The 21,606-nt window shown below is 38.0% G+C and overlaps 1 protein-coding gene across 9 annotated transcripts in view; it reads right to left on the bottom strand.

Moving 5' to 3' along the window:
• The window catches only part of FRY (FRY microtubule binding protein), a 445,796-nt gene that overhangs the window by 160,722 nt on the left and 263,468 nt on the right, over positions 1–21,606 (bottom strand). For all 9 annotated transcript variants that reach the window (XM_043576463.1, XM_043576388.1, XM_043576406.1 and 6 more), the window contains 7 exons: positions 15,301–15,440; positions 11,030–11,120; positions 10,744–10,823; positions 10,548–10,628; positions 4,465–4,633; positions 1,349–1,441; positions 1,156–1,254 (listed from right to left, as the gene is read on the bottom strand). In XM_043576463.1, the coding sequence (XP_043432398.1) occupies positions 1,156–1,254; positions 1,349–1,441; positions 4,465–4,633; positions 10,548–10,628; positions 10,744–10,823; positions 11,030–11,120; positions 15,301–15,440 (753 nt within the window). The remainder of the gene's footprint in view (positions 1–1,155; positions 1,255–1,348; positions 1,442–4,464; positions 4,634–10,547; positions 10,629–10,743; positions 10,824–11,029; positions 11,121–15,300; positions 15,441–21,606) is intronic.

Below are 21,606 nucleotides of genomic sequence, written 5' to 3'. Positions count from 1 at the left end.
ACAGCAACTAAAGGAGACAGAAAAGCTAATGAGCGGCCACCCAAAAAATATATATGCAGAACCCATCGCCATTTTTGCTGAGCCAGATGGCATACACCTTTAGGGCTCCCAAGAATTAAAGCTAGGGAAGATCTAAACAACAATATAACTGGATCATCCATTAGGCTGAATTAGCAAACAAACAAACAAACAAAAAACAAAACAAAAAACAATTGCCATAATGAGAATCATTGTGTAACAATCCACTAGCTTAATATTTTAGTCACTTGGCTTTAAACTGACTTTGAACTACACTACCATTGAGAAGAACTCTAATTCCAGCCAGCAATCTAAAACAAAACAAACTAAAACACAACACAACAAAACAAAGAAACCCAAAAAACTACTAGTCAGTCACAATGACCACAGAAGTAAAAAATAAGCAAATCTGTCACCCCTGCCAGCAAAGCAACCCTGAATACTCGCTCAAAGAATGGTGGCAATGCTCATACTTTGAAGATTGGCAAAAACCATGTCAGCAAACATCTACCTAAATAACCTACTTCCTTCAAACTATCACAATTATAGCTCATATGCCACGTGTCGATTCATAAACCAGAGTCTTATTCACCACTGAGGGCAACAGGTTGTAGTAATTTAAAAGACTTCTCTGCACTGCTGCTTTTCAGCACAAGACCTTTCCCAAATACTGTTTTCTCAGCCTTCAGAGAATCCTTCCTACGGGCAACCATCTGCCTCCCAACCCTCTTTGCTGCCTGGTTCCATTTGATTTTGAGTATCAGGCTAGGAATCAACCAGTGAAGACTTGTGGGGATTGAAAAGATAAACTGTTATTATAAACTTTGACTTTTAGATTGGAAAAAATACCCAGAAATAAAAACAAAAATCAAGTTAAGCCAGTCTTGAAAATAAACAACAGAATCTTAAGACGAGAAGGGTCATCTGAGGTGACATGGTCTAATCCCCTTATATTACTGCGATTCAGTTATGGTCAATATTAAGTGCAAGATCCAAAGTTTGAAATGCTCCCTCTTTTGGGGGGAGCTGTAGATAAATCTTCCATCTAGGGGGAACCCTTATGACTTTCAAGTAATTTCAGCGTAGGAATTTTAGCCTCTGCAATTTTGCATTTTGGATTTTCTCATAGTTACTAACCAATGAATGCTTCTTTCGAGAAGAAAGTTCCAGCGTGGTATCATATAGGCTTTCAACAAAGTTTCTAAGACAGGGAACATTGACTTCATTTTTAACAGCCTAAAACAGAGACCCATGTTAATATTATATTAATTACATTGTTAACTCTCTAATCTAATTTGAGGAAATTCTTAAAAATAAAAACATAACTCACGGCAGCAACTGGGACAAGAATTTCAACAAAAAGCCCAGCCAAGGCATGTTTGATATCTTTGTCTTTGACCTCGAGGAAATAATGTGCACATTCCTAGGAAGTAGAAAAAGCATAAAGGAGGGAGAGCAGATTGAGATATGCACATAAATGCACTTAAATTTAAGTAAACAGCTCTTAAATCATACACACTGACATAGCATATTTCATAATCTAGTAAAGAAAATCACTAGATTCCAGCACTTATATTTATGTTCAAAATGGCGCTGGGGCACGTGAGTGGCTCAGTTGTTAAGCATCCGACTTCAGCTCAGGTCATGATCTCGCAGTCCGTGATTTTGAGCCCTGCGTCAGGCTCTGTGCTGACAACTCAGAGCCTGGAGCCTGCTTCAGGTTCTGTGTCTCCCTCTCTCTCTGCCCCTCTCCCGCTCTCAGTCTCTGTCTCTCTCTCAAAATAAATAAATAAATAAAAATTAAAAAAAAATTCAAAATGACCCTAATGACATTTTGCAAGACTGGTGTCCTCCTATTTCTATCTCAAATCACTTTGCTGAAAGGACAAAGCATCTATAACCAGTGAGCAGATATTCATCCACTGACTTCTTGGTTGATTCATTCAGACATTCATTGCTGACAAATTTCTATTGACCATCTACTGTGTGTGGGGCCCTGGGTCCTTGATTAACCCACAAATACAGATCTCCAGAGAAGATAAACATGGGAAGAGAGGCAGAAGATATTAAACTTATTTTAGGCCCTGTGACAGCCCCAGGCACAGAGCTGTTTACTTCTTAGCTCTGACATTTTAGGTGTGTTTATTATTCAGATAGTTTCATAAGTAAGTCTGGAATGCTTCCCTTCTTCCCACCACCCCCTCTCCCCAACCCTACCCCCAGACAAGAAACCTTTAGAATACCTCCTCAAGTAAGGATGTCTTTTGCCTGTGGCCTACTATCTATGAAAGAGCTGTTTTGTTATTTTGTTTTGTTTTGAGACAGAATGAGCTGGGGAGAGGGGCAGAGGGAGAGAGAGAGAATCTTAAGCTGGATCCATGGTCAGCTCAGAGCCTGATGTGGGGCTGGATCCCATGACCCTGGGATCATGACCTGAGCCAATATCAAGAGTCAGACTCTCAACCAATTGAGCCACATAGGTGCCCCTATGAAGGCTACTTTTGGTGGCCCAGAGAATCATTTGTTAGGAAAGCTGATCTGTTTAGAATCCAACTAGCCCTTTTCTCCTTCCTGGCCTTTTTCATAATAACTTACTATGCTATTCATTAGGTATTGTTTTCATGGAAGGGTCCAAGGCTACACGTATTTGTGATGATATGTTAACATCTATATTAGCTATTATATTTATTTTCAGTCAACATTGGGACCATTGCCAACACAAGTTACTAAAATCCCTAGTCTATCAATTCCATATTTAGCTATCAATGCAAGATAGGCGTTGCCAACATGGAAAGTCATGGTTTCTGGAATTGTGGCCCTTTTCCTACATTACTTTGTATATGTGTGTAAACACTCTTGCAAATCGTCACTCAAATACATAGTTACATGAATTATTCACATGAGAGAGGGATAAAAATAGTTAACAGTTAGTAAGTACTTACCATGTGCCTCCTCAGAGCCACCTTCTAAGGTTATTGCCACCATCACCACTTGGTACTAAGGTAGGTGAGGCTGGGAGGGCCTAAGCATGACTGGGCCAAGGTCACAGGGCTGGTAAGTGCTACAGCTTGATTTTAAACCCAAGAAGTTTGATACACAGCCCATATTCTTTCTTTAAAAAATAGCTTTACTCAGACACAGTCAATATAACATGCAATTCACCCATTTAAAGTGTACAAACCAATGGCTTTTACTACATTCATAGTTGTACATTTATCACAACAAGTTTAGGACCTTTCCACTATCCTCCAAAGAAACTTTGCGCCCTTCAGTAGTTATCTCCAACCTCCTTATCCATACCCCTTCCTCCAACTCTTCATACGATCACTAATCCACTTTCTGTGTCTATGGATTTGCCTATTCTGGACATTTTGTATAAACGGAATCATACAATATGTGGCCTTCGGCATCTGACTGCTTTGACTTAGAGTATTGTTTTCAAGGTACAGCCATGTTGTGGCATGTTATTAGTACTTCATTCCTTTTCATGGCCAAATAATATTCCCTTTATGGATCTGCCACCATTTGTTTATCTATTCATTGGTTGATGAACATTTGGGTTATATTCACTTCTTTGTTATTATGAATAATGAATAATGTTACTATGAATAATAACATTTGCCTTCAAGTTTTTGTGGGGACATATATTTTTCTCTTGGATATATACCTAAGGTTTAACAATCAAGGAACTGCTAAACTGTTTTCCAAAGTTGTGTGATTTTATATCCCCACCAGTGTGTGAGTGTTCCGATTTCTCTACATCTCACCCACACTTGCTGTTGTCTTTTTCATTATTAGCCACTTTAGTGGGTATGAAGTGGTATAGCCTCCATTCATAATCCCTATATGTAAACTCTTTATTGATAAAGACCCTCACTAAATCCAACTCACAGCAGCATCAGAGAGAGTTTTATAAATTCTCATAGAGCTGCGTGTTCTGCAAAATCCACACTAGCAACAATTCTTTTGTTAGTACATAATGAGGAACACTGTGTAATTGACGCTTACACCTGTATGGTTTGGTTGATTTAAAATAGAAAACCTGATTCTCTCGTATAGTAGGAATAAAAAGTTTCTTCCCTAAAGTTCTGATGCCTATGAACACTAACACAGCCACCTCAATGCTATCAGGGATAAACAGTAAAAAGATCAGCTACATTTTATTCGTAGATCGATATGCAGCTGAGGAGTAAAAAAGAAAAAGAGTCAACATATACGACATTCCACTCTACAGCCTCCTGCAAAGAGGATATGAAAGTGTGAAAGTGAAATTATCTGCCTGAAATTCTATTACTGGGATACAAAGCACGTTGTGAATTGCTGAGGCAAAGGCAGGACTCTTTCCACATTGACAAGCAAATGACTTGGACTCAGGTCCATCATTCTGATGAAGGGAGTTGCTCAGGGTGAGGGCCCCGTGGTTCTCCTGCCCAAGACATTACCTACCTGCATAAACTGAAGAGAGGCCTCAAAGTCCTCCACTGGATACATCTTAATTCGAAAGAATTTCATCCCCATTATCAAGCTGATAATACTCTGAACGACATACGGGCTCTGCTCTTTGTGCCGTAATTCTTTTAGCTCTGCCATAAATTTCTTCTTTACAGCAGGGAATCTAAGAAGAGAACATGAGCGACTTCTCAAATCATGGGTACCAAAGTGACTGTAATGGAGGCCTCCAGCATCTAGGAGTGACGGGGGCACAGCAACAGCGTTCCTTTGAATCAGGTGAAGTACACGGCTGTCATTTTGTAAGGATTCGATACCGGGGATTTGGCAAAGAGTGCAATCTTCTCCTTTCTTCTCTTATTCTCATAAGATGCTCAACATTTCCTTCAGTCAGGGAGAAGATCCAGGGCTATTTAGACGCCCTCAAAATGGTCTAGCTCTTAAATTGAGCACGACAAAAAGCTTCTTTTCCTCAGGCTTAGCAATTTCCCACATACTTGCAAACTCCAATGGCCTAAAGTATCCAATTTTAAGCATCTGAGCAATATCACAGGCCAGCTATTTCTGACAATGACAGCAAATAATGCCAAGGCACAGTCCCAGTCCATTTCCAAAGTTTTCTGTCGTTGTGTCTTTTATAGTTTTAGGTTAATGATTGGTGAAAAAATTTTTTTCAGGTTGAAGGAAAATCTACTAATGAAAAAATACAAATCAAATCTGAAAGACGAATAAGCTTTCTACTACCTGCGCGGGATGTTACAATCAAAGAGACGCAGTCTGCAAGGAATGTAAGGTATCTGTATTATTTGAAAGGAAAACGTTAATATTTAATAATATTAATTATAACGTTATCATATAGGATTAAAACAATAGATCCTAAGAGGATGGAAAATAGTAGTTCTTCCAAGTATCTAAGGTAGAGGAATATATACACAGAAGTTATCCAAACTACTTCTGAAATGGCTGGTTAAGAAAACAAGGAAAGCCTTCTAAAACTCATTGTATTTCGCTTCCTGAGACGATCAGCCTGTGGTTCTACATATGTGAAAAGGTCAATTAGGAGCGAGGCATGATTAAAGAGGGTTATTATATTATGAAAGTTGAAGGCCCAGTAATGGAATCTGAGAAGGTTGAAACAACAATGTTGGACACTTCAATGTAGAAAGTTTGGGACAAATAAAGTAGGCTGTAAACACAGATATTGTTTCACCAGAAGGCAGTACAAGAGGTGTGTGATTGGCAAGTCGGTGGAAGAGGCTTAGAGAGAGCCGGCCATTTTCCAGTTCTCGGCTTGGGCACAGGAAGTTACATGACGCTCATTTGGTAACAGTTTGTGAAAACTGTATTTTTCTAAACCAATTTATGGATTTTTTTCTCATGTTTGCTCCATATATTTCACAATAAAAAAGGTTTGTAAGGAGGCAACGGAGCAGAAAATATAAACTCCAAATTCCTGGGTCATCTCTCTTTTCTACTTCTTCTAGAGGAGGAAAACAATCTGATGCCGAGGATGGTGACAATGGCAGCAACAAGCAGATATCCGGCATCCACGATATGCCAAGCACAGTTCAGTGAACCCTACATTTCATCTTCACAATTATTTAATCCTTGCAACTCGAGCAGAGCACTATTATTATACCCTCTTCACAGACAAGGGAACTTGAGGCTGAGATTTCTTAATGTGATAAAGTCGCACAGCTGATAAATGGCACAGCCAGGGTTTCAAGCCAAATGTCTGGCTCTAGAGTCCCAGTGCTTAATCTCCGTGCTATGTTATGTCTAGGCCAGTGGTTCTCAAAGTGTGGCCCCGGGATCAGCAGCAGCAGCATTGTGTGGGAACTTGTGAGGAACAGGCTTTATCTGGCCCACGCCACGCCTATCGGGTAAGAAACTCTAGGGGTGAATTCCAGTAATCTCGTTCAACCAACCGTATAGGTGATTCTGATGCGCTAAAGTTTATGATGCACTGGTCTAGACTAGGAATAACAATAAGGTATATTTGTAAGATGTTTAATATTTTAGGGGCGGTTGTCTCAGTCGGTTGAGCGTCTGACCTTGGCTCAGATCATGATTTCACGGTTCATGAATTTGAGCCCCACATCGGGCTCTGTGCTGACAGCTCGGAGCCTGGAGCCTGCTTCAGATTCTGTGTCTCCCTCTCCCTCTGCCCCTTCCCCACTTGTGCTCCGTCTCTCTCTCTTTCTCAAAATAAATAAACAATAAAAAATAAAAAAAAAAGATGTTTAATATTTGATGCACATTATACTCCTTTTACTTTCACAAAAACCCATTGAGTCAGGCAGTGAATGCATTCCCATTTTACAAATGAAGAAACAGATTTGGAAGATCGACACGACAAAGACGACTCAAACCCAGGTCTTCTGACATAAAGTCCAGGAATTTCCACCATACTCCAGCTGCCTTACATGGTCATGAACTATGAAATATAGTTGCTGCCCTAAGAACAGTGTATAGTTTGTTTGGGAATATAAAACGATGTAGAACTGGCCATGAGTCATGCAAGTAATAACAATAATAATAATAATAATAATAATAATAATAATAATAGTTTGTGAGGTGTGTTCACAAGTATCTGACCCTTTGCTCAAATCTTGCTGATCCTTCTGGGAGGTGGAATGCTAGACTAGATCACTTTCTCATTTCACATTGCCTTTTATGTGAATAATACACTTAAAGAGGCTCCAAGGCGAGGAGAAAGGGCTCTTTCCAGCTGGAAAATTAGAGGAGATTTGGGGGGATTTGAGTTGAGGTAAAGGATGAGACTTTATGCAGCAACGAGAAAGGGTGGGAGGCAGAGTTGGTGTGGCAAAGCAATGGAAGGGACACTTTCAATCAAGATTATATAAATTTATTAATTCGCAACTGGTTTTTAAAAATTATGTGTTTATTCAAGTTATTTCCAAACACTAAAAAAACCCTATTAATGACTTTTTAAATGTTTGTTTATTTATTTTGAGAGATAGAGACAGTGGGGGAGGGCCAGAGAGAGGGAGAGAGAGAGAATCCCAAGCAGGCTCTGTGCTGTCAGCACGGAACCCAATGTGGGGCTTGATCCCATGAACTGTGATATCATGACCTGAGCTGAAATCAAGAGTCAGACACTGAATCGACTGAGCCACTTAGGTACCCCTCAGTGATTTTAATTTTAAATGTGAGAGTTTAAAAGGAAAAAAGTAATCTAATAGGTTAGACTTATATTGTTTTAAGGACCAGATGATACTTAAGAAAGTTTGTTTTCCATCCCTAATCCATGACTAAAACAAGAAGAGGTAGGAGAGGGCAGGTTATCTGTATAATTTACTAGTTCCACATTCTCACAAGTAGGTGGCTGACAGTCTATTTATTTCTCATTTAAGAATAAATATGGTTATCTTTTGCTTTTAAACGTCCCAAATGACATAAATATACTATTTTAGCATAAAAAAATACCCAAATCTATTTGCACTTAAAATTTATTTTCCCCTAAAATAATTTTAGGAAAAAATAAATGTATTTTCAATGACTATGCCTTTAGTGTTTAGTACTGTCTTTAGTAAATACAGTAATTAAATCGTTACTCAGTCTTTGGATTACTATAACAGCAGTATAAAAATAAACTGCTTTAAAATGTTTAGTACATATAAAAGAGTATAAGAATATGTACATTGTGTTTATATCACATAAAGAGAAAGCAATTTTGAAATCTATGAATCTTAGAGGCCATTATGACTATTTAAATAAATATACCAGATTTTAACCAAAAAAACTTACTCTAAAAAAATCTAATCTTAACTAAACTGACTTTGAAAAAGTCAACACTTTGGGCAAATATCACAAACCAGCAAAATTTTTTCCCTTTACCAGTAGAAGTTAAGTGCATTAGCACTAGTAAGATTAAAAATAGTGATTTTGCTAAAACTTAAAGACCAAAACTAAGTATTAACAACTACAGTCAGAATAAAGACAATATTTCATATGCATTACCGGTTAGATATAAAATCTAAAATTAGAACTGTTTCATTACTCACTTATTTGGGAAACAAAAAAAAGATAACCACTCTGTAGTAGATAAGCATACATCCTTTTTTCCCCCACTGAGAACAAAGGAAACAGTACTTGCCTAAGGCAATGACAAAGTAATGCTTCTGGCCTACTCATGAGAAAGAGTAATGTGATAATTTGGATTATGACACTAGTTGAAGATTGTATCATCTATCAATAAAGGTTACCTATACACTGACTAGGTGAGAATACAGCACTGTGATTACTATACATTACTGCAGGTACTGTAAGAACTCACTGGCCAAAGGGTTCTCTTATGAGTGGAAAGTACTGGAACATTGTCCAAATTGAGACATTTCACATACTTGGCTATTGCAGAATTAGGACAAATACTGACATCATGGAAATTTAAAAAACCACGGTTGGCAAGAAAACACTGGACTGGTGGATCATAGATCTGACCTAATATGGAAATTCCTATAGCCTTAGAGTGTTGCTTGCTTATGACATTGTTTTTCAATTCATTCATAACTAACTCAAAACTGATGTGGCTAAGAAAGGTCATTCTAAGGAAACCAATATTGTTTGCATAATCCACAAAAACTAAGAAAAACACAAAAGCCATTTTTTGGCAAATTAAACTTTCCAAACGATAGTATAAGAGAATAGGTCTGAGATAATACCAAGAGGAATTACACAGGAATATGTTGAGATTTTCAGGGTTTGACACAAATCAGCCGAACACATAGCAATAACTCATTTTTCTGATCTTTTATGGGAATGAGGTACATACATATGAATCAAGCTGCCAGGCAATTGAAGCCTATCCCTTAAAAATGCCAATACTTTTATTGTTAGTTGCAATAAAAAATATATTATGCTTTTTTTTCTTGATGACTCATGAACCACAATTATCACAATGGGCTACGATAAAAGTGTGATATGATCCCATGCAAAATGGCCCAGGTAACACTGTAGTTTTTTCAGTGTGCTTTGGTTACTTTTTCTTTCCTCTCCGTTGTTGACAGTCTTTGAGCTTGATATTTCTCACGGCATCAGTGTGTCTACCTCTCTTCCATCCAACAGCGATGTTTTAGGGGTTCGAAAAAATAGCTACCCGAGATGGATAAACTGGGTTAGAGTAAGTAAGTCACACTGAAGAGTTTTGGGGGTCTGTTGCCTGAGTTCTTGTCTATGTTTGGCTAGGTAAGGTTGCTGAGTACACATTTTCAAAACTTTTTGTTTTTTGATAATTGGGTATTTCCATGCTACTAAGTTAGGAAACACCATCTCTTCTTGCAGATAAAAATCTCTTTCTGAAGATTGTATTTCATAAGCATCAGGGCATCACTGTTGCTTTAAGCTCAACTCTTGGCCTGGATTCGCATTATGTCTCTGGCTCATTTGCCTCACCTAGGCATTCAGGATCTTGCCTGATGTGCCTTGGGGTTGAGTAAGATGAAGACGGGTGAATAAGATGTGACATCACTTTTGGAAGAAGTATATTATTGGTAATGGTCTAACACCACTTTGTTCTAGCCTGCTAAGTAGCATTATGGGGCCAGATAAATTTAGCAATGAGAATTTTCCCCCGACTTGTTTCCATGACAGAGTCTGGGACATTTTTAGCTCAGCTGAGTTAAGTAAGCTCTATAGTAAAGGGACATTCTAGAATGGAATTTTCCCATTCACAGATGATAGATATCGTAGCTACACGCTCAGAGAATACAGAAAACAAGACTCCTCAAAGTGGTAAACTTCTTTGGAATATTTGTGGCAGAGAGGAAAGCAATTTGGTTCGTCCGGTTCTTTCCTTGATGCAGTAGTCTGAAACTCATGGACTCCTGGTAGCCCCTGGCCCAAATGCCGGGTAAAAAAGGTAGGGGAGAAAACAATTGAAAAAGACTTGGTACTTGCCTCGAGGGCGCTTTTAGTCAATTTCAGAGACATGAAACCCATAGCAAAAAAAAGGCCTTAGCTCTCCGTAAGCTCACACACAGTCCCTTCCTGAGAATGGAGCTGGGCGGCAATAGGGGAGGGGCTCAAGATCTTACGGTAAAGGGCTGACGCTCACTTACTTAGCTTGTGCCAACACTCCAATGACTTCTGCGTACAGGTCTGCCACGATGTGCATATTTCCAGTGTTAGGACCAAGGTACCTAAATAAGATACGATTAGATGAGTTAGGGATCCCTGGTCATCTAAAAAGAGCAAACTTGTTTTAGTTTTAAGTGCCCAACTTCTTCAAAATTCTAAAGAGACAAATTACTTTACCCTTCTTTGTACTTAAAGTGCTTGAAAGCCAAGTTAATAACATCATGTATTAGACTGTCTATTACAGGATGAAGTGGAATCTGAAAAGAAAAAAAAAGATCGCTTTAACTTGGAAGAGAATATTAAAGATCACATCAGTAATAGTACGTCTGTCATCCTTAGCAATCAATAAACACAATTCATATGACCCAGTATTTGAAATTCATGGACAATTTAAAACTTAGATTTTAAAAACATAAGTAGTTTTCAGATAAACCTTATCTAAAAGAAACATTAAATTACTGACCTGTTTCAAAACTTCTATTAATACTAAAGAAAAAATGAAATCAATGGCGAGGTCCCGTCTTTCCATTAAATAATCACGCTGTTGTTCATCACTGTAAAATTTAAAATATTCATATTCAGTGGCACTGAAAAAATTCTCGGAGTGCTACAATTCTCCAGACATCTAGGGCTCATTCCCAGTGGACTGCAAACCAGATTTGCTATTTCAAGATTGCAGGGGTAAATATATGCTAATGCTTTTTGTTACCAGTGAGGTGCAGTGAACTAACACAGGATCAGAATATTTGACTTCAAATTTCAACTTTTCAGCCATGTCAACTTGAGTAGCTATCTGTGAGTCTACAAGCTCATCCTGTGGGCTCTTCCAAGGTAACTTTCTGGAATCCTATCATCTCTAGAACAGATACAGACGCAGGGCAGGGCTGTCATATTGGAGGTATATATTGAGAAGCACCTATGAAAGAAGCTACACAACGTAGAGAATAATAAGGACGTAGTACCATGATCAGCCACAGCAGGACTATGGAGGGTGGAGAAAGGTTAGGAGCTATTTCTCTCTCTCTCTCTTTTGTTTCCATGCCTCTTTCCTCATGACCTTCTGCCACTTGAAGTTTGTGAAAGAAGAAAAAAGTGAATGGGGTGGTGGGAGAGAGAATGGTTATAAAGCAGGTGGAAGAAGAGGTAGAAAGAAGCAAAGTGGAGTCATTTGAACTCACTCAAAAGTCAGGGAGCTGAATAAACACTGTCAAAGGACAGAAATGTCAGTCTACCTCCATCCCACCCCCCCACCCCGGGTTCTGCTTATCTAACATACTAACTGAAGGCTGACTGGGAATGGAACAAAGAAAGACAAATTAAATGATGGCTGAGACTCTAGGCACAGAATAGTGGCTACGAGCATTGGCTTTAGTGTGGAACAGTCGTAGGTTAAAATGATGCCTCTTCTATTTACCAGTAACTGTTCCATCTACACAATGGGAATGATAATAGCAATTACAGAAAGGTTTGCTTGAGTATTAAATAAGATAAAGTGTGTAATATGTTTAGCATAGTCTCTCAAACATGTAAATGCTCCATCCTTGGAATTTTAAGTAAGAGCAATGAGAAAGGAGGACCAGAGTTGGGCTTGTCAGGCAGGTATTTTCAAAATAAATCAAGAATATTAAAAAAATATTTTTTTTAATTTAAATTTTTTTATTTAAAATTTTTTATTAAATTTTATTAAATTTTTATTTAAATTTTTTAATTTAAATTTAAATTTTTAAATTTAAATTTAAATTTAAATTTTTTAAATTTAAAATATGTCTCTTTTTGAGAGACAGAGAGACAAAGTATGAGTAGGGGAGTGCCAGACAGAGAGGGAGACACAGAATCCAAGCAGGCTCCAGGCCCTAAGCCGTCAGCACAGAGTCTGACGCGGGGCTCGAACCCACAAATCGTGAGATCATGACCTAAGCTGAAGTTGGACCAACTGAGCCACCCAGGCACCCCAAGAATATTTTAAATATGGAGTATTTTTTCTGCTTCAGTCAATGGGAATGAGAAGAAAGGAAGGTGATATGTAAGATATAAAAAAGAACTTCTGGAGACACTCTATAACCATAAACAAGTCAAGTAAAGGCTGGCAAGTGACAGAATGGGTTAGCAAGGGAAGTTGCAGCTCTAACTCTCAAGGAGAAATGTATGGACAGGGTAGGAGCTCATTCATTCACGATTATTGCAAATAGTCTTGCCAGGAGGGAGAGCACTGGGCCAAACCATCTATCTGAAGTCCTTCAAGACCCACTAGAACTTGGAAGAGCTCCTGCCAGCTGGAGGAGAGGAAAACACATCCAACTGCCTTAAAAAAGAACATTCATCAAGCCTGACCTAGAGATTATAGCATGGAATAAGTAAACAAGATGTTTGAAAACTGAAAGGAAGGAGAACTTTCAAAGATGGCCAGCAGCAATAGAGAGAAAATGGTTGTGTTGGATGGCCAATAAGGGTCTTTAAAAGGGGCCAGAGGACCTTGAGAAAGTAGCAGTTCTTGGCAGGGAAAAAAACTTTAAACCCCGGATTCTATTTTATTTAATGAGCCAATTTATGCTTTCAAATAAAAGTAAGACCTATACTTTTCCAATAATGAATTCAACTTTATTGCTGGTTTGAGGTCTAACTGCCAGGAGCCAGCAGCATCTGACAAATTTATTTGGCAGTCAAAATGTTGATATTATACTAATCTTAGAAATTGTAACCCTAGTACACATCTGTCACACTTAACTGTTTTCGGTTGCTTGTGCTTTTCTCTAAAGTTCCTCTTTTTTTTTCCTCTAGTAACAGAAACTCTCATTATTACCTACATCATGCTCTAGATACCCTCATTCTTTTGGCTTTCTCCCAAACACACATTCTTATTTTGGACGTCCAAATGCTAATTAAATGCTGCTGAGTCAAATTTCACTGTCCTGATGCTGTATTTGATATTGGCAATTACTCTGATCTCCTGAAAAAAATTAGTAACGTGAGTTTTAAAATACTATTTTCAAGGGTTCCTGGCTGGCTCAGTCTGTAACATGCAACTCTTGATCTCAGGGTCGTGAGTTCAAGCCCCATGTTGGGCATGGAGCCTCTTAAAAAAAAAAAAAAAAAAAAAAAAAATATATATATATATATATATATACACACACACACACAAAGTAAAATAATATATATATTATATATATAATCATTTTCAATATTTTCAATACAAAAAGAAATAAATTCATGGAAAATCTAGGTTTAGTAACTAAATTATGACAAAACAGAGAAACAAAACTAAAACTCACTTAATTCAATTAAAACTGCCCCATTCTTCATCCCCAAGGAAAGGTTTAATATCTACTCATAAACTAACATGTAATATGGGAAGAATAATAAAATGATACCATTAATTTATTAATCTCACAGTCTGAACCAATTTTAGAATTGAGACTTTACCTTTCAAATTTGATATATCAAAAAAATATTTGTGAGAAGAGACTGCTAATTAGTATGAGATTTCTTTTCAGGGTTATGAAATGTTCTGGAATTAGTGGTGATGGCTGTACAACCTTGTGAATATACTAAAAAACACAGAATTACACACTTTAAAAGAATGAATTTTGCCAGGTATAAGTTATATCTTAATAAAAAATTCCCTGTCTTCAACTAAAAAAAGATTCAATATAAAAAGTTATTAATTTCTCTCCCAAACAAAATGATTAACAAATGATTGAATCTTGCATAAACTCAAGCATGTTATAAAATGAAATCACAACTTTGGATGAAATGTAATTCATTTCATGACATTGAGAAGTGGATATTTTTAAAAAAGCATTAGAAGTGTCAAGAAATAATGAGAGACATAAATCACTCACAAGAAGTAGTTAATATCTGATTTTCTGAATGATTCATTTCTGTCTTTACTGTTTTAAAAAGTGGACCATCAATTCATATGGAGATGTTTTAAAAATAATCTTTTTTTTAAGAAAAGGTAAATATAGTCAACTTTCTTATATTTACTTATATTTCAAACATATGAATTCCATAGATTTATGTAAACTTTGGGGGGATGGCACCTTCATTTGACAGTAAAAGAATCTTAAATTTTATGGTTGCTAAAGGGTTCATGTAGCAGCAAGTTCCACTTTTCAAATCCGTAAGAGAAGGGGGAGCTCAGAATAATACAAATGTCGGCTGCAAGGGAAGTTCGAGATGAGGTAATCTGACTTCCCTGTTTCGCTAGTGAAGAGACTAAAGTACAGAGAGGTCGTGAGCTGCCCAAAGTCACAGGGCTCATGGATGGCACCTCCAGGCCTACTGCTAAGGTCCTGTCCAGCCTCCTTCCCATGACGGCACACCAGGCACTCAAAGTTCCTAACAAGGACTAGGCAGCACCATGTGGGGCCTGCTACAGCCTTTCTGCTTTTAGGTGCAGACTGGAAGAGAGAGGGCTCAGGAAAGTAGCAAGGTAATCTAGGGCCCTTTACACCTGCCCCACCAATGTCAAAATAAGGCTGAGTGTGTCTTTTCAACCTGTGACAAGTGGCAGTGACTAGCACTCCCACTGCTAGACAAGGGGCCACCTGTGTCACCTGCTAGGTATCCATGTGCACCTGCTAGGTATCCATGCATAGGCAGGAAGATTTAGATGCTGCATAAATCCCATTTTGATTTATGTTTCTGAAAGAGAGAAAGAAGAAAGAAAGAAAGAAAGAAAGAAAGAAAGAAAGAAAGAAAGATCCTCATAATTCCTACACATAAGAAATGTACCTTTTTGATTTATTGCTTGTTCTTGGTCTGTATTCATGTGATTCATCCTCAATGCCATTTTGCCTTTTATACCAGTCAAATAATGTACGCAGAATGGAAGGCAGGCAGTACTCAGAAAGGGAGCTCATTGAGCTGATGACCTACAGAGAAAAAGAGGTGATAAAAAGGCTTTGGTGGGTCTGGCAATTACTGAAATACTTTTCATTTCACAAATAACTCCAAGCTATATTTCTTATGTATCACACCTTTCCCTTAACAATCTTTATGAGTACATTCCCAAGAGGCCAAATCTTAATAATGTTTACAGATGTTCCTTATATAATAATTTTGTGGTTCAAGAAAGTTAATTACTTTGACTTCCTTTCATTCTAGAAGTCAGATGTTAATTGCACACAGGTTATTCATGGACTACAGAGAAATTATTTTCCCACACCGTCCAAGAAGTACAGTGCCTTGTACTCCTTGGGTCTCAAAAATGCTTGCTGTAGAAATAAAAACATTAATTGACACAATCACATTAATTGTTTAGGGGAAATAAGCAAGCCTAGCTCCCAAACAAACAACCCAAGTGGTAATGTAACATAATGTATGGTTTTCTGCCCATAATCATTCATTCACTCATCTGAGGTAGGCTCCAAATTAGACTCAAGAACCAGCAGCAATAATTTATTGTCTATCACCTTGAAGGCAAACCACTCCTCTTTTTTAAACAACAAATATGCCTTTGAGAGACGAGTTATTCCAATTTCCTTTTCTGGAAAGATTCATGATGTTTTGCTACTTATCATGGAAAAAATGAACCTCAACTGCCATCTCATACCATGTACAAAGATTAACTGAAAAAAATCATACTATAAAAAACCTAAACTGTAAAACTTCTGAAGAAAATGTAGGAGAAAAATCTTTGTGACTCTGGGTCAGCCTAGGATTCCTTAAGTAACACATCAAGAGCAAAGTCCATGATAATTTGAAACTGAAAGTCATCAAAATTAAAAGATTCTGTTCTGGGGATGAAAGGTTGGTTCGATATTCACCAAGCAATAAACATGATACACCACATTAACGAAATAAAGGATAAATAATCATATGATCAGGGGCGCCTGGGTGGCGCAGTCAGTTAAGCGTCCGACTTCAGCCAGGTCACGATCTCGCGGTCCATGAGTTTGAGCCCCGTGTCAGGCTCTGGGCTGATGGCTCGGAGCCTGGAGCCTGTTTCCGATTCTGTGTCTCCCTCTCTCTCTGCCCCTCCCCCATTCATGCTCTGTCTCTCTCTGTCCCAAAATAAATAAAAAACGTTGAAAAAAATTAAAAAAAAAATCATATCATCTCAGTAGATGCAGAAAAAACATTTGACAAAATTTGACATCATTTATGATAAAAATGCTTAATAAAGTGGGTTTAGAGGGAGCATACCCCAACATTATAAAGGCCATACGTGGAAAACCCACAGATAACATCATACTCTGTGGTGAAAACTGGGAGCTTTCCTTTAAGATCAGGAATAAAACAAGGATGTCCATTATTCACCAGAGTTCTAGAAGGCCTAGCCACAGCAAGCAGATGAGAAAATAAAAGGCGTCCATGTTGGTAAGAAAGAAGTAAGGCTGTCACTAATTGCAGATGACATGATACCATATACATATGGTATATACATATCATATACATATATGTATGGCTATATACACACCGTTTACATGGTATGGCTATATACATACATATATATAACCCTAAAGACTCCACTGAAAAACTATTCGAAGCAATAAAATGATTCAGAAAAGTGACAGGATACAAAATCAATACACAGAAATCAGCTGCATTTCTACACACTAATAACAAAGTAGGGAAAGAAAAATTAGGAAAACAATTCCATTTACAATTGCATGAAACAGAATAAAATACCTAGGAATAAACTTAATCAAGGATATGAAAGAACTATTAGGACATTGATGAAAGAAATTGAAGAAGACACAAAGGAAAGATATTTCATCTTCATGGATTGTAAGAATTAATATTGTTGCAACATCCATACTACTGACAGCAATCTACAGATTCAATGAAATTCTTATCAAAATACCAAGAGCATTTTTCACAGAACTAGAATAATAATACTAGAAAAATAATACTATTTTTATGGAACTTCAAAAGATACTAATTGGCCAAAGCCATCTTGAAAAAGAAGAACAAAGCTGGAGGTATCACAATTCCAGATTTGAAGATACACTACAAAGCTGTAGTAATCAAAACAGTATGGTACCGGCACAAAAACAGCCACATAAATCAATGGAACAGAATGGAGAGTACAGAAAGAAACCCACGCCTATATGGTCAATTAATCAGTGACAAGGGAGGCATGAATACAAAATGGGGAAAAGAGTCTCTTCAATAAATGGTGCTGGGAAAACTGGACAGCTACATGCAGAGGAACGAAACTGGACCACTTTCTTACACAAAAATAAACTCAAATTGGATTAAAGACACTTAAATGGGAACCATAAAACCACAAACCTTCTAGAAGAAAGCATAGACAGTAATTTCCCTGACATCGGCTGTAGCAACGTATTTCTAGATATGTCTCTTCGGGCATGGGAAACAAAAGCGAAAATAAACTCGTGGGACTAAACCATCAACAAAATGAAAAGGCAACCTACTGAATGGGAGAAGATACTTGCATATCTGAGAAGGAGTCAACATACAAAATATATTAAACACTTCTACAACTCAACACGAGAAACCCACCAAACAATCCAACTAAAAATGGGCAGAGGACCTAAACAGACATTTTTTTTCCAAAGGAGACAAACAGATGGCAAACAGATATGAGAGAGAGACAGAGAGAGAGAGAGAAAGAGAGAGAGAGAGAGCCCACACACAAGTGGAGGAGGGACGGAGGGAGGGAGAGGGAGAATCTCCAGCAGATTCCACACCCAGCGTACTAGCATAGAGCCTGATGTGGGGCTTGGTCTCATGACTGTAAGATCATGACCTGAGCCAAAATCAAGAGTCAGACGCTTAATCGACTGAGCCCCCCATGTGCCCCCCGACAAGATTTCTTCCAGGCAAATTATGACCTGTGGTGCCAATGAGACAATAGTAACATAGGCATCTCCAACACTGTTGATAGAAGAAAAAAGTTGGCACAACATATCGGGAGGAAATTTGGAAATGTGATCAAGAACTTCATAAATGCTTCTCAAGAAGCCCATTCCTAGGAATTTATCTCAAATACATAATTAGAGATGAGTAAGAATGTTCAGGACAGCATTATATTATAGAAAAAACAGGACATCTAAATGTCCAACTACATATCTTAATACAATGTGGAATGTGAGGCAGACTACCTATGAAACCATTAAAAATCACACTTCAAAAATATCTAATGACACGAAAATATTCATCATATGTTACATGGAAGAAGAATAAAAACCGTTTAATTGGTGAGGTTTGCACTTGGCACGGACACTACGTAAGTATGCATATAGCAAACACAACCAGGGGTAGGTAAACCAACATACTGAGAGTGCATGTAGACCCTGCAAGTTGTCAGGATGGAGATCACTAGAGGAAGGGGGTAGGTGAGAGTTGGAAGAGAAATGAAGGTAGGATTTTACCTGGGCCTTTTTTAGAAAAGGGGATAAATTTGAGACAAGAGTCAAGAAGAAAGCTAAGCAAAGACTCAAGGCAGGAAGCCTATGGTAATGAAGGCACAAAATAATTGTTTCTTCATAATAATTACAGTGATTAATTTAATGAAGGTTTTGAGTAAACCGAAAGAAGACATATTTGGCTGGTGCAGGGACTTGGGTATATCGGAGAGAAGAAAAATAATGTTGGAAATTTTAAGCTGGAACTAAATCAGAGAAGTTACTTAATGCTAGTCTGAAAAATTACAGTTTTCTTCTCTAGAAAATGGGAAGCCCCTAAAGAGTTCTGAATAGGAAAATGTGCCCATAGAAATGTTGGGGAAGTTGAATCCAGCAGTGATGTGTAGGTTAGACCAAGGGTGTTTGCCAATAGAGGTGGTCAGTGCCAACAGAGGTGGTCAGAACAGACACACACACGCGCGCGCGCACACACACACACACACGCAGGCACACACGCACTCTCGAATTGAATGAGGTTACTGCAACAGTTCCAGGCACACAGTGATCACAGCTTGAGCCGGGAAGTGGCAGGAGAAATGGAAAACCTTAGTTAACTTAAAATGTTTCTGAGTTAAGCAGGCGAGGCTTAACTTCTTTTTATAAAGGAAACTAGAGCAATGGGAGTTGAAGAGCTTCCTGTCAATGGGACTTTCCACTGTCACCTTTAAAAGAAGCTCCAAGATTGAACAGGACAATTATGTGTCCTTCCTCAGATTCTGTTTCTTGAGAGCCTTATTTCTTGCTGTCTTGTAATTATGGGTATATGTACATACACAAAATTGTACACTGTCGCTAGCTATGGTTTAATAGAAGTTAAATATCAATAGGCTATTGCATTCTGCCCGCCCTGTGAACCGAGTCACCATCAGTTTTTAATTGAAAAATATCGAACTATTTTTTTAAAAAGAGACCCTATCCTCACTCCCCCCAACACTGTAATATCCACAGCCACGACGTATCTTCCCGTTGCTCCTGTGGATGTAACAGTGGTAAATTTGGGGAACGAAGCAAATTATGGCATGTCAAGGGGATAATTTACTAGTTCTCTCTAAGCTACCCAAGCACAAAAAAGTATACTTCTCCAATCACTACCACCTAAGATATTTTGAATTGGGAACTGAAAGGGGTTCCTCCCAGAAGGGGAAAAAACCCAGAATTTGGAGTCCTTCACCATAGGTTAATTCTGCCTTAATTATCACATGTGTAATAAAATCCCCAACCATCTACTATCATATTTCAGTAATTTAAAAATACTTGTGTAAGTCTGGACAGGACTTAAGGAGACACGATGACTAAATATGATGTGGTATCCTAGACAGTATCCTGGAACAGAAAAGAGATAAAACAAATAACAATAACGAAAAACAAATAAAATACAAATCCAGAATTTAGTTAATAATCATGCACTGATGTTGGTTTCTTATTGTGACAAATGTACATGGTAACGTAAGATGTTAATAAAAGAAACTGGGTGTGGGAACAGGACAACTGTCTGTACTATCTTTGCAAGCTTTCTGTAGATTAAAAACTATTCAAAAAAAAAAAAGTTTATTTAGAAAACACCTATGTGGGAGATTTACATGCTTCTCTCATTTACTACAGACCCAGAAAGGAGATATAAACCTACATTTGTCCCCTAATTGTCTCTGGGTAGAGCTCACAATGTTTAGCAGCTTCACTCACTTAGATGTAACCCACATTCTCCATAGAGAATGTCAACAGTATTCTTTAAACCTCAGACATAATTTTTTTTTTACCCATTAAAAAGTCATCGTGAAGCCATTCTTGGTATTATATCTACTGGACATACTTTCCACGGCAAATACATCGAGACCATCGTAGAAGAGAAGAAAGGTCAGCACTGGGTGGATGTGTGTGTTTTTTCCATCTCTCTGTTACTGCCCTGTTACTGTTAAAGTCCAGGCTTGTCAGGAAGGAAGGGTGGAATTTGCAAAGACCTGGCCCTCAAAGCTCAGGAAGGGAGGAAGGTCTAGCTGGCTTCTTGGTTACTCAACTCCTTCATTTACGGGAAGCAGAGCCAATGGCGAGATGAATTCTAGCTCTGTGTTGCTGTTGAAAGGGGGCAGGCCCATTTACAAAGATGTTCTTGTTGCATTTAAATGATCATATTCTTCCATCATAGATGAGCTAGGTACTGTGGAGCTTGAGGAGATGAATTGCACAGAATCACAGAACTATTTCATACTGGTGTTTTGCTTTGGGGGGGGGAGGGGATAGAGGGGAATACTAAGTGTACTTTGCAAATGTTTTCTTAATGTTTATTTTGGCATTTTATGTATAAATAGGCTAAAAGAGACTGTCTATTATGCTGTAGGGAAGGCATTAATTTTTCATAAGCATTTTATTATAGTTGCTGAATGCAAAGAAGGAAACTTTACATAAATATTTGAATGACGACTCAGTGGAGTCGTTCCGTATCTTCCAGTAACAAGGTTGACTTGCCCCGAGGGGTGTGTTTAGTGAATAATTTTAAAGTAACTTCATTGATAGTTTAATTTTTCAAACTAGTTCAGGTGGCCAAGCCCCGGGGGGTCAGGTTACTGTCTATGAACTACCACAAAATGTTGATCTGTGGAAGTAATCCAAATGCAATTTTTTTACTGGATCATATATCGTACTAGTGCTAGATTATAGCAATCAGTGA

The sequence above is a fragment of the Prionailurus bengalensis genome, chromosome A1 (genome assembly GCF_016509475.1).
Source record: "Prionailurus bengalensis isolate Pbe53 chromosome A1, Fcat_Pben_1.1_paternal_pri, whole genome shotgun sequence".
NCBI classification, from domain to species: domain Eukaryota; kingdom Metazoa; phylum Chordata; class Mammalia; order Carnivora; family Felidae; genus Prionailurus; species Prionailurus bengalensis.
Note: the sequence above shows the minus strand (reverse complement) of the source record. Positions and strands in the feature narration are given on the sequence as shown.